The sequence below is a fragment of the Danio rerio genome, chromosome 7 (assembly GCF_049306965.1).
Source record: "Danio rerio strain Tuebingen ecotype United States chromosome 7, GRCz12tu, whole genome shotgun sequence".
Taxonomy (NCBI): domain Eukaryota; kingdom Metazoa; phylum Chordata; class Actinopteri; order Cypriniformes; family Danionidae; genus Danio; species Danio rerio.
The window spans coordinates 64,316,098-64,330,023 of record NC_133182.1 but is presented as its reverse complement, the minus strand read 5'-3'; the positions used below and the strand labels follow the sequence as shown (position 1 = coordinate 64,330,023).

At 33.6% G+C, this 13,926-nt stretch overlaps 2 protein-coding genes across 2 annotated transcripts in view; one reads left to right on the top strand and one right to left on the bottom strand.

Moving 5' to 3' along the window:
* lrch4 (leucine-rich repeats and calponin homology (CH) domain containing 4) overlaps nt 1-8,563 on the top strand; it is a 156,687-nt gene extending 148,124 nt beyond the window's left edge. The window contains exon 10 of the transcript XR_012382772.1: nt 8,255-8,563. The gene's annotated coding sequence lies outside the window, so the exon portion shown is untranslated. The remainder of the gene's footprint in view (nt 1-8,254) is intronic.
* Nucleotides 6,193-13,926, bottom strand: part of adam19a (ADAM metallopeptidase domain 19a) — a 227,908-nt gene continuing 220,174 nt past the window's right edge. The window contains exon 23 of the mRNA XM_005172361.6: nt 6,193-6,958. Within this exon, the coding sequence (XP_005172418.1) occupies nt 6,907-6,958 (52 nt within the window). The 3' untranslated portion in view covers nt 6,193-6,906. The remainder of the gene's footprint in view (nt 6,959-13,926) is intronic.

Sequence of the window (13,926 nt, the reverse complement as noted above, 5' to 3'; positions counted from 1 at the left end):
AGTTTCCCTTGCCAATGTTGTTAATTAGGAAGAATTTACCTATTTATTTTTGTTTAAAACAAGGGAAGCCATAGGGACAGGATGCAACTTTTTTTTAAACTTGTTCATTTTTATTTTTTTTTTAAGGGAGCAGAGACAGTGCTTAATTTGTGAATTTTGAGCGGATCCGGCATGTTACCCAAGTGGGGTTGGGGGTGTCATGGACGAATATGAGCGGGACGGGGATATAGCGGTTGAAAGTGAAGAGGGTTGGGATCGGTAAAATGAGGTGTCAGATCACATTCCAGAGGTGCTGGATCTGGATCTGGCATGTTCTGGCACAAGTTGAACCCTGAGTAGAGGTAAGTTTGTGTTGTTCATTTATTTATTTTATTTCTGTAAAGGTCAGTCTTCTAGGTAATTAATTGACTCATTTGTTCATTGTTTTGGCTCTTCTGAAGAGAAATTCTTAAACTGTCTTTAAAAGAAAGTTAATGAAATTAGTTTGTTATACTGCATCTGCCCAGTTTCAACCCATTCTGGCAAGGCTCAGCACAGCAACAAGACATAAGGTAGTCATACTGCATGAACAAGGTCTCTCTCAGACAAAGATTTCAAAGCAGACTGGGGTCTCGAGATGTGATTTTCAAGCTCTTTTGAAGAAGCACAAAGCAACAGGCAATGCTGAGGATTGTGGACGCAGTGGTCGGCCAAGGAAACTTAGAGCAGCAGATGAAAGACACATCAACCTAATTACCTTTTGAAATTACAAGATGTCCAGCAGTGCCATCAGCTCAGAACTGGCAGAAACCAATGGGACCCTGGTACCATACCTGTCAACATTGGGATAAGAGATATGCCCATCATAATAAGGGATTCCCCGACCTAGCCCCTATACCCCCCCCCCCCCTTAAAAAAATCCCCAAATTACTAAATATGCTAATTTTGAGCTGTTTCATTGTAAATGAACAGTTAAATAGTCAGTAATAAGTTTTATTATTATTTACTAAAGAAAAATTAAATAATATACATTAGCAGCAAATACATTAGCAAACAGTTCAGCTTATTAAAATGAATACCTATTATAAAGAAATAGAATCAAGTTATTAAATCTCATTAGCCGTTTCTTCACTGTATTACTTAAACATTCTGATTAAAGAGCAACAAATTAATAACTTATTTAGAATAATTTAGTTTGATTGCATTAAATAAGAGCTGCCACTTTAAAAACGCACACATCTAACATTATAATGAAAGCATTCGACTGCTTGCTTAACTTTTTATGCTCATTTAGGACAAAATTAATTTTGTTTGAAAAAAAAAAAAACCACCAAGATCTTTACAATAGGTTTTATTATTATTAATTATGTGTATATGTCTGTTTAAACACGTACCCAAAACCCAGACTTTTGCTCCGCTTCTATTTATCACTATAGAGCGCGTCAGCTGACAGTCACGCACTGCTATATGACTGTTTTGAAGATTGCATATGAAGGGGACCTGTAAAAAAAAGGAAACGGAATCCCCTGTTTTATATTTATTTCAAAGTGTTTTCATGCCTAAACAAAGCGAAAGCACAGAACAGACTCATATTTAAGAGCAATGGGCGGCCCCTGGTGGTACGGCGGTATGGGTTGCGTGTACGGAGGCTTGGCTCTTTAATAATTATTTGTCACCCTTCAGAGAAAGACTAAAAACACGGGAAAAATACAGGAAAATACCTTTATGGGATGATAACAGGATAGAACTGTAAAATACGGGAGAATCCTGGAAGAAACGGGAGGGTTGATAGGTATGCCTGGTAAACACATCTACTGTCTGGAAAAGTATGTCCAGAAGTGGTCTTTATGGAAGAGTTGCAAGCAAAAAGTTAAATCCCCAATGTGGGAACAAGGCCAAGCAACTCAAGTATGCACACAAACAAAGGAACTGGGGTGCAGAAAAATGGTAGCACTGTTCTGATGAGTCAAAATTTGAAGTATATGATCATAGCAGGTAGTTTGTTCGACAAAGGGCTGGAGAGTGGTACAGTAATGAGTGTCTGCAGGTAATAGTGAAGCATGATGAAGGTCCCTTGAACGCTTGTGCTGCATTTCTGCAAATGGAGTTGGGGATTTGGTCAGGATTAATGGGCTTAAGGCATATCTTCAACATAAAAAAGAACAAGAAGTACTGGAAGAGATGACATGGCCCCCACAGAGCCCTAATCTCCACATTGTTGAGTGTTTATGGGATCACATGAAGAGACAGAAGAATGATTAAGCCCACATCCACAGAAGATCTGTGGTTAGTTCTCCAAGATGTTTGAAACAACCTACCAGCCGAATTCCTCCAGATACTGTGTACAAGTGTATTTAGAAGGTGGTCACACCAAATATTGATTCTATTTAGATTTTTCTTTTGGTAATTCACTGCATTTTGTTTATTTATGAAAAAACGTTTAAAATTTCTATTTTAGAAATCATTCTTTGTTTACAGCATTTTAACACCTGTCTAAAACATTTGGAGTGTTGTAAATAAATATTAACAGTAGAAATTATTCATAATTTCATTTAAAATGAAAGCACTATGACGATGTGTCCAGCAATGAAGATAAAACCCCCTGAAAGAATTGTTAATGACCCTCATATATTTTCTCAAACATCATACTTCAAATAACATAAATGTTTTTTTTTCTTCAAAGATTGTTAAAAATCTTTTTTTATTTTAGTGTGAGTGTTATTTATGATGATATTTTTTAATTATTATTAGAATTTTTTGTTGAAAATCAGAATCAGAATCAGTTTTATTGCGAAGTGTGCTCACACGGAATTTGTTTTGGCTACAGAAGCTTTCAGTGTACATAAAGTGACAAGTGACAACACAAAATAAATATGGAAAAAAGAAATACGATAAACATTAAACAGAGATGCAGTTAGTCAAAAAAAAATATATATCTGGATGTTGAGTTGTATGTACAGATTTGTTATAAATATAAAGGTTATACGGTGCTGAGTATTGCAATGTAAATTAATATAAGGCGCTGTGTACGAGTGCGTATGAGAAAGTATTGTACGTCTATTGCACAGTAGGGGAATATTTAACCGTTCATGAGGTTGATGGCCTGAGGAAAGAAATTTTTCCTATTTCTGTCTGTTTAAATGTTTAGTGCTCTGAAGCGCTGACCAGATGGTAACAAAAACAGGTAGTGTGCTGGGTGCAAGGCATCGAGAGTGATTTTGCAAGCCCTTTTACTCACTCTGGAAAAGTACAGTTCTTGAAGGGTAGTGCCAGTGATACATTCAGCAGTCTAAAGGAATATATAATAAAAGGGAATGTGCATCAAGAATCTTTAAATTCTGATTATATCAGAAAGTCAGCATAAAACACTTATTGTAGTTCAGCAAGGAACAATAAGCAGGACTTCATGATTCACCAAATCATTTGTGTCCACTCTGACAATGATTCAGTAAGTTATGCTGAATTTAGGAGAATGTATTAAATTCATTGGTTGGTGAGATCCGCCAGCAGTTCAATAGTGACTATTCATTGTGACTGTTTCAAAGGAACAGCATGAATCTTTTATTTAAAGCCTATTTATAACATTTTCTGAGAAAATTCACCCAAGGTCATGCAGAGGCACATTTATGGACTAAAGTCAGTGTTCTCCTAAAGAAGCCTTTAGTTACTGTCTTTCCACTACTAAACTAGTTAACCCTGGGGTCAATATAAAGCCCTAGTCAACAGATTCCTAAGATTTCTTATTTCATGTTTCACTGTTCATACTTCACCCAGAGATAACAGTAAATCCTTATTAATAAACTGATGTTTCCTACTGTTCATTCCTAGATACCGTGTTAGCATTCTTTGTTTGCGGGTTTCATTATTGATTAAATGAATGCAGCGCTTGAATTGAACACACAGATTGAATGAATGCAGCACTAAGCATTTCACTCATCATAGCATATGTGACAATAAAAGGGATTTGATTTGATCATAATTAAAGTATGTCTTCAAGCATTCCTGAATGGACGTCTCTTGGTCTATGAATGTGCTGTTTCTTTAAAGGCTGAGATGAAATTTTCCTGGAGCAGGCTTTAGAGGGATAATTCAATTAAAAATGAAAATTCTATCAACATTTTCAGTCAGAAATATTAGCCCCCTTTTTATTTCCACCCCCAACCACCAATTAATTTTTAACAGTGAGAAAAGTTATTCAACACATTTCTAAATATAATAGTTTTAATAACTCATTTCTAATAACTGATTTATTTATTCTTTTGCATGATGACAGTACATATTATTTAACTATATATATAAATATATATATATAAATATATATATATATATATATATATATATATATATATATATATATATATATATATATATATATATATATATATATATATATATATATATTTTTTTTTTTTTTTTTTTTAAGACACTTCTATACAGCTTTAAGTGACATTTAAAGGCTTAACTAGGTTGATTAGGTTAACTAGGCAGGTTCAGGTAATTAGACAATTTGTTGTATAATGATGGTTAGTTCTGTAGACTAACGAAAAAAAATATAGCTTAAAGAGGCCAATAATTTTGACCATTAATTTGGTTGTAAATAAAATAAAACAGCTTTTATTCTAGCCAAAATAAAACAAATAACACTTTCTCAACAACAACAAAAATATTATCAGAGATACTGTAAAAATGGCCCTGCTCTGTTAAACATCATTTGGGAAATAATTAAAAAAGAAAACAAAGTTCATAGGAGGGCGAATAATTCTGACTTGTTTTGGGATCTTCTTTCCACTGTTAAACACCAAGAAAGATATGTTTTTAAAAATATTAAATGACTTTCATAGTTTTTTCCCACCTACTATAAGAGTTGACAGTTGTCAGGTATTTTTTTTTTTATGAAGGAATTTTTCAATGAGGTAATTTTCATATTTGGGTGAATTATAACTTTAATAATCCCTTATTTTAAATAGGGCAAACAACTTAGCTTTTTTCTGAGGTTAAAAGTAGTGTTTAGAATGACCTAATTGTCAATCAATTTTTATAGTCATACTAATTTTAACATGTAATCCAAAAGCAAAACCTTTTAGACAGTCAGTTTATTTTAATTTATTAAAAAATATGCTTATTAATTTATTTATAAAATTAATTTAGAAAATACACTGGCAAACAATCCACATAAAAACTAGTATTTGAATATGGAAAACATCTGTCATTATTTTTACATAATTAATTTCTGACAGAAACAGGCACATTTAATCACTAGTTTTTTTTTTTTTTGTTTGTTTGTTTGTTTGCTTTTTTATATTTATTAGAATGTTCCCATTATTTACCCTAACATGTCTTTTAGATTCTGATCTTAAAGCGGGTCAAAAGCTTGGACTATAATTAAGATTTAACTTTTTTTTTTAATTAGTTTTCAAACACATTTACACTCTGGATTGTTTTGTTTGTTTGTTGCATATAATTATTACAATGAATCCATTATTTAAGAAACTATATATGGATTATGCCCTTCTGGGGCATAAAAAGCTTGGACTATTAGAATTTTATTTTATTTATTATTTTTTTTGTTTGTTTGTTTGTTGTTTATAATTTTTGCAATGTTCCCATTATTTAAGAACCCATATACCTATTTAGATATATGAATTTTCATGTTTCTATTTAGAATATTTTAAATATTAAGATTTTTTTCAATAAAGAATGATAATCTGCTTAGCAAGGCTCAATTTGTTTGACTACTACTGCTTTTCTGTTTAGTGTTTTTGATGATTTTGATGATAAATGTTATTTATTACTTTAAGGCACACGCATAATTTTCTGTACACTGAAAAACCAATCAGTCAACTTTATCAAGTGAAATAAGCATAGATAACTTAAAATTGACAAAGTTAATTCTACTCATTTGAAGAGTTTTAAACTGCGTGTTGAAGGTAATGCGTTAATTAAATACCTCTTTACTTCAACTTCTAGTTCACAGTACTCATATGGATTCGTTTTTATAACTCAAAATAGTTTGTAGCAATCGGTTTCCTTAAACGGTTTGAGTTGCTTTAACTTTTTGGGTTTCAGTACTCAGTACTAGTTGGTTTGAGTCCTCTTCATTTATTGGGTTTTACTGTGCTCTAATTGCTTCATTTACTCAAATGGATTAAGTTTACAGTACTCATTAGGATTAGTTTTTGAACTTAAAAGGTTAAATCGGTTTCCTTTAATGGTTTGAGTTACTTCAACTTATTGGGGTTTACAGTATAGCTACCAACATATCTGAAGAGCAACAAATCAGCATATCAGAACAGTTATTTTATACGTAATATTTTTCCCAACATCACAGTATTTTTTCTTCTTCAAGTAATGACCTTGGTAGGCATAAAAGACCTTTACAACCTAAAAAAAACTATATATAATTTGACCTGAGATAACCAAATAATTAGACTTGCAAATAAAATCTGTGACATAAGTCAAATGACAACATTTAGTCTTTACTAAAAAGATTTAACGTTTAATGTACCAAACACAAAATCTGAAACAGCACAGTAGATCAAATGAAACAATCAAGGCATTAAAAAAAACAACATCTTTGGCACTTGACAATTAGATGATAGTCGAATGAAAAATGTAAACAAGACGGAGCCATAACATTAAAACGCAACAACAAATAAGTACAAAAAATTGCAAGGTGATAAAAAGTCGAGGTTTTGGCAATGTGATGGTCGATCCAAAACATTCTCAGTCTGCATGTGTTCATGCAAAACCGCGTCATCTCTGCTGTGCCCGGCTTTAGTTGAACGCCAGTTTCAGAGGCCTCGTTCACGGCCATAGCACCAAGCTCTTCCATCCCTTGAGAGACACTTCCATGTAGTACCAGTCGCCAAGGGTGCTTTATAGTGCAAATAGGCTGGTTGCAGTCTTACAAAATAAATCCTGCAAGCGTCATTTCCGGAAAACGGCTGGAACTATAAGTGGTTTGGGTCCAGAAGCAGGTCTGAAAAAAAAAAAAAAAAAAAACACTCATTAGGTTCAGAGACCTGTTCCACAAAGCCAGTTAAACAAACTCAATATTGAAAGCAAGTTTGGGGTTGACAAAACCAAGAAACTGAAAGTTGTCATCTTTTCCTTACCCTCATGTTCTTCAAAACCTGTTTGACTTTCTTTATTTTGTTCAACACAAAATAAGTTATTTTGAAGAATGCTAAAAAAGCCGTAATGATTATTAGTACATGTTTTTCCTACTATCGTAGTCATGGTTTGGAAGTATATCTTCTTTTGTGTTTAACAGAATAAAGAAAGTCATAAAGGTTTGGAAGCACTTGAGCATGAGAATGATCGTAAGTAGAATAGTGGATTTTCATTTTTCAGTTTGATCCATTACTTGCCAGAGAATCAGCGATTCACTTCACTGTTGGAGATTAAGCAATATCATCAGAAATATAAACCGAGTCTAAACCCATTTAAGGTTAGAAAAGGCAACTTAAAGAAAATATTGCATCAGTGAAAATTAATCAACTGATTTAAAAAAGCTTTACATTTAAACAAATTAACATGTAAGTACTCAAATCTCAATAATTTTAATTTAAAGTAATTACTAATATTTGAAAGTTCAAAACTATTTGAATATATAATATTATACAAATTGTTTAAAATTTTTAAATAATGTTTAAAATTAAATAATAGAAATACGAAATATAATTTAATTATTTAAAAATAATAATTAAATAATATTTAATGATAATTATACTTTATTTAGCATATGAGTAGACATAATAATATTTATTATTATTATAATTCATATAATATAAATGGCGATGAAGTGGCACAGTAGGAAGTGCTGTCGCCTCACAGCAAGAGGGTCGCTGGTTCTACCCTTGGCTAAAATAGTGTTTAAGTGTGAATGAATGTGTGTGGATGTTTCCTAGAGATAGGTTGCGGCTGGAAGGGCATCCGCTGCGTAAAAACATGCTGGATAGGTTGGCGATTTATTCCGCTGAGGCGACTCTGCATTAATAAAGGGACTAAGCCGAAATGAAAATGAATGAATATAATATAAATAAATAATTAGCAACAAAAGACAATTTTGACTCAAAAATGCTTTTAATGTAAATGGATTTATTTGCATTAATTAAAATGAAAAAAGCATACTGGGACTGGGGTTTTATTGAATTTAGAAAATAAATATATATATACTGTTAAAGTTAGAATTATTAGGCCCCCTGTTAATTATTTTCCCCAATTTCTGTTTAACGGAGAGCAAATTTTTTCAACACATTTCTAAACACAATAGTTTTAATATATCATTATATTTTACTAGATATTTTTCAAGACACTTCTATACAGCTTAAAGTGACATTTAAAGGCTTAACTAGGATAATTAAGTTAACTAGGCAGGTTAGGATAATTAGGCAAGTTGTTGTATAACCATGGTTTGTTTTGTAGACAATTGAAAAAAAAAAAAAATCCAATAAAAAAATCAAAAACTGCTTTTATTCTAGCCGAAAATAAAACAAATTAGACTTTCTCCAGAAGAAAAAAATATTATTAGACATACTGTGAAAATTTCCTAGCTCTGTTAAACATCATTTGTGAAATATTTAAAAAAGAAAAAGAACAAAAAAACTCAAAGAAGGACTATTAATTCTGACTTCAACTGTATATAATTGTATGTAGTGAAACATGCTCTGGAGCATGAAACATGCTCTGGAGCAGGTTACCTGTGTAGCATGTGTTACCATGGTGACAAAACCCAATCAAAACAAACCTGCCTTGAGCCTGAAAACTTGCTCAAACTAAATGCAAACATACCTGGGTAAAAAAAGGTTTCGTGCAACAGACTTTAAATTTCTTAGTTAGATTTTCAACAAAGGAGATGTGTTCTCTTATTTTATTTTTTATTACTATAAAATGTTGTTATTATAGTGTTATATCTTTATTATTTTATATAACTATTATGTTACTATAATATAAAATGTCTACCTTCCACTTTAATGTTCATAAAGTTAGTATTTTTTAAACATTTATTGTACTCCAGTCATTTAAATTGACATTAATATCATAACAGTGTCAAGAAAAAAAAAATCCTATTAAAATGCTTATACAAATAAATATTCATGGTCTTAAGAGAAACGTGTTCATGCAGTCCTTTCTCAATCACTGTCATCACTGTATTTTATATAAATACATGAAACTTAATCTTTCTAAGGTGTATTATTATAATATTTTTATTTTATTTAAGAGGTGTGGTATACTGCTATAAAAGTATAAATAAATAAATAAATAAAATAAATAAAAATATAGAATCTCACTAATTTACTCTGCAAGCAATTAAAATGTGATCTTACTCTTTGACCATATCAATGACAGATATATCAAATTGCATAATTTTTAGGTTGGATCTCAAAATGAAAATAGATTTTTTTCTTCCTTTTTTTGCAACTCCAAATTCCTTTTCTCATATCTGCACTATATGCATGGCCCATAAAACCCTGTTTAATATAGGATACAATATAAAAATATAAGATATAGAATATAAGAAATGATTCATGAAAATGTACACATTTCTTACGATTTACCTAAATATTCCACATTCCATTTCCAAACTGTTTTGTTTTCTTTTTTTTTCTGGGAATTATTTAATGAAATATGTCAGCTTTCATGTGTGCATCATTGGATTTGCTTTTCTGTGTATGGGTGTTTAGCAGTGACATTTATATTACACTGAACTGAACTTAACTGAACTTCAACTGTGAAAACAGGACTAAAGCAGTTTCAATCTACTAGAACTTCTGTGTTAAACTGCTGTGACACAATCTACATTGTAAAAGCGCTATAGAAATACAGATGAAAAGCTTTAAAGGGTAAAAACTGCTGTAGAAGCCCAACAGACAGTGAGCGGTTATCTCAGTTTACCTCGCATTTCTCACAAGATCCTTCAAGTTAAGGATGTTATTGTTGGCTGAGTGCTTTTCCAAGGTTGACAATTTCAAACAAACCACTTATGCATCCTTTTTGTGTGTAGAAAAAACCCCACACACGATATATAACATGATACAGTGCTGAGCCTGTCAAAATGAAATGCGGTTTTCAGCACACAAGCCTGATTCTTCAGAGTTCCACCGATATGCGTTGAAAATAAATGTGTCTTTTTATCGCAACAATACTAAGCTTGTGCCGCCACCAGGAAGCTGCAAACAGATTTATCTATCTGAGTTAAACTCTGTGCGATTCTGTTGTTCTTAGATTGGAGGAGCATGTCGCGCTGGAGACAAGCAGAAATGAGGCCTGGATGTATGTCAGTGCAGTTATTTCTGAAAATAAGTGCTAGGTGGCTGCTTTTGAGAGCAGATCGAGGACTAGCCTTGATGTAGAGACTCGAGGAGAGAGAGAGAGAGAGATTTAAATGTTGGCTTCTTATGAGATTCCACTGGGGCATGTGTAATTCCCCATAAAACCTACGAGTGTATTTAAATGAGTTAAACTCCATCCAAACCTTTGATGTGTTATAAAAATTCAGTCCTATATTTACTGTGCTCAAAAGTAGGAAGGGAGGTGAAAAGAATGCTATAAAATATCCAACCCGCATGGCTCGCCACCCACTGTTCAACACACTTATTTGTTTCTAACAATGCCTCTGATCCGTCTGCTTTGGCGAAGAAAAACAAAGGATTAAATAATTAGGATAGACAGACTCTTGCTAATTAGCAATGCCTTTCTTAGTGGAGAGTAACCGTTCAATCAACTGTTACATTTTGTATGCTAATCAGCTAATGGCTTCATAATTTACACATTTTGCAGTAACATTGAGTAGAAATGTCTGCAGCAGCTCTTTTTATACATGCTATATAAGCTTGGTTCATAAACCATACATGCACATTAAAGAAAAAAGAGACTTTGACACATATTCTTATCCTTACAGTTTCTACACAATGCATAAATGTGCATTAAACCCTTAAATTAGGCAGATTTCTGTTTGTTTTCTCATTACAAACATATGCTGCAAATTTCACAGTATACACGTTTAACTAACAGAAGATACATTTACAGTTTTTTTGGATTGCTTACACACTAAAATTAAAAGTAGTACACTATTAGCAAAACCTTACACAAAAGTATCAAAACATCAGCCCATATTTGCACTACTATAAGCACGTTGTCAGCCTCACACTTGTTGCAAATCTCTACACACAGTGATTTTCAAAACACTAAACACACTTAACATACATTACACACTAAAATCTATCATGAAGTCACTTCCTTGCAATACCAAAGCACTGACTGTCAAATTACTGCACCACTTGGTTCAACACAGTCATCAGGTGTGCAAACACTTGTTTGATTAATTGTAGACACACAAATCAGGTGTTTAAGCACTATAAAATGCCAGTTTCAATGATAACCATCAGATCTCAATATCAACACTGTCACACACCATAATATATATATATATATATATTCAAATGAATCAAATTTATGGAGTACCATTAGAGCACAATTTCGAAAGGGTGAAAAGATTGTGGCATGATTATGCAGAGGTATGTATTCACTTTAGCAGTGTGATCTTGCATACTGTCTCGTAATCTTTTACTGTACTGTAATACTAGATCTACACTGAACTACACAATTTTGCCTGACACTGTTCTTCAGGTAGTTTTACGAATGGATGGAGAGGAGATCTAGCATTAGTTTGCTTACGTAGATGAAGGTGTGTTCAACCTGACGTGAACACGGAGTAGAAGAAACATCATTGGCCACAGGGCTATAGTCAATGTCCCAGGGCAACGTGGGGGAAATTAACAGTAACACTCTGTGCAGCCATTACAAAGAATGGGGTACTCCACTGCCTTGACCATATGGGCCCTAACAACACAGCACATATACTTACATTCTTGGACCAATTGCACAACATAACAGCAGCAAATGAAATTGATTATACGCAATAAATTGTTGTCTGGGACAATGTGTCTTTCCACCGTTCTGCTCTGGTTCAGAACTAGTTTTAGCAACATCCACATTTTACCGTCCTATATCTTCCAGCATACTCTCCATTCCTCATCCTTATTGAAGAGTTTTTCTCAGCATGGGGGTGGAAAGTATATGATCTTCATCTCCAAGCTGGGGTACCCCTCATCCAAGCCATGGAGGAGGCCTGTGACCAGATGGAGGTAGCAGCAATACAAGATTCTACATTCAAGACACTTCTTTCCAAGGTGTCTTGCTAAGGACAACATTGCAATTGATAATTCTCATGCCAGATCTATCTTACAGTTCAATACGTAAAGTGACATGTTACAGTACTTTGAATCTTCATGCCAACATGTTGGACATGTTGAGGAATAAATTAGTTTCTTCAAGGTGCAACATTGTTCTTGAGTAGTGTTTGGTAAATTTACTTTATATTTGTACTTTGTTGATGGTAGCCTACTCTAATCATAGGGAAGCAGAAGTGCTAAAAGTGTTTTAGGTTTATCACAGCAGTGTGTAACTCCTGCAAACAGTGTATAGTAAATGTGAAAATGTGTGTTTCTTATAGTAAAAAAGTGTGGTTTTTAAACATAAGTCTATAGTTTTTATAAGAGTGTTTAATTATGCCAAGGATCTGTAGTGTTTTGCTAATTGGGTGTGTGGTTGTGCTAATTGTGTGTACTGTTTTGAAAACACGGGCCCTGTTTTGAAAATCGTGCTTAAGCAATCCAAAAAAACTGTAAGACACAACAAATTGTTGCTGCTCATCTCTCTGGTGCATCTGTGACCAAGACAGTAAGTCTTTGTGATGTATTTAGGGTAATGTCATCAAATCACGAAGAAGAAGAGACACGTTCAATGGGAGTAACTGTGGATGTAAGTGGAAGATGTCTGAAAGGGATGTCCTGGTCCTAACCCAGATTATATCCAAAAAACATAAAACCACGGCTGCCCAACTCACTGCAGAATTAAATGTGAACCTCAACTCTCCTGTTTCCACCAAAATTGTTGAAAAACTGTCCAGCCAAACCTTTGGTCATGCATGCCAATGCCAAATGTTAGTTTTAATAGTGCCAGCTGCATCATTTTTGGGCTGTGGACAATGTGAAACATTTATTGTCCATCTTTACTGTCTTTCCCACATCTGAGAGAGTTACGGTGTTGTAAAGCCCCAACAAATCATACCACCCAGAGTGTTGCATGCCCGGAGTTCTCTGAACTCCTCTCAAGTGATCTCACTCCTCTGTGATCGCTCCTCAGTTTGTGAAGGCTTCTTCGCGTTGTCACTCCACTCCGCCCTCTTTCCCGCTCCTCAGTTTGTGATCGCTCCTCCGTTTGTGAAGGCTTCCCGTGTTGTCGCTCCACCTCGCCTCAACTTCCTCGGTCCTCAATTTGTGACTGGGGGCCCCGTCAGTGATCCCTGCAGGGGGGCCTCCGCATATTGCGCTACGCCACTGAACTCAAGATTTAAATATTTTAATAATTTTTTTTGTGCTTTATGTGGATTTTTTCTGGATGCAAAACTTTTTTGTATAAGTATAAACAAACAAACAAACAAAAAAAGTTTTACATTTAAAATTTACTCCAATTTTTCAAAACATGCTTTTTAAAGAATGAAGAAAAATTAAAGGCATTGCCATACTCCTACTCAGGATCTCAATGGCTGCTGGTTTCCAAAAAATCTGCTTCTGTGTGATCATGGATGCTGTTCACATGGATGTGAACATTGTGGTTCACAGTTATAGCGCCACCAGCTGGCAACATGAAGTGTCACACATTTTACCTTTATATTTTCTACTTTTTTAAATTGTTAACGTCACTTCTGTATTCAAATTTTCAAAACTCTAAACACAATTAGCATAACATATGTCTGTTGTGACCATACTGTACCATTAGCACAATTCATGCTGTTTTCAATATTCAGTCAATTAAAATGTTTTCTTTTCTACACAAGCTTACCTTATAGCAAAATCACTTCTTTCTTATTTGTTTTCAAAT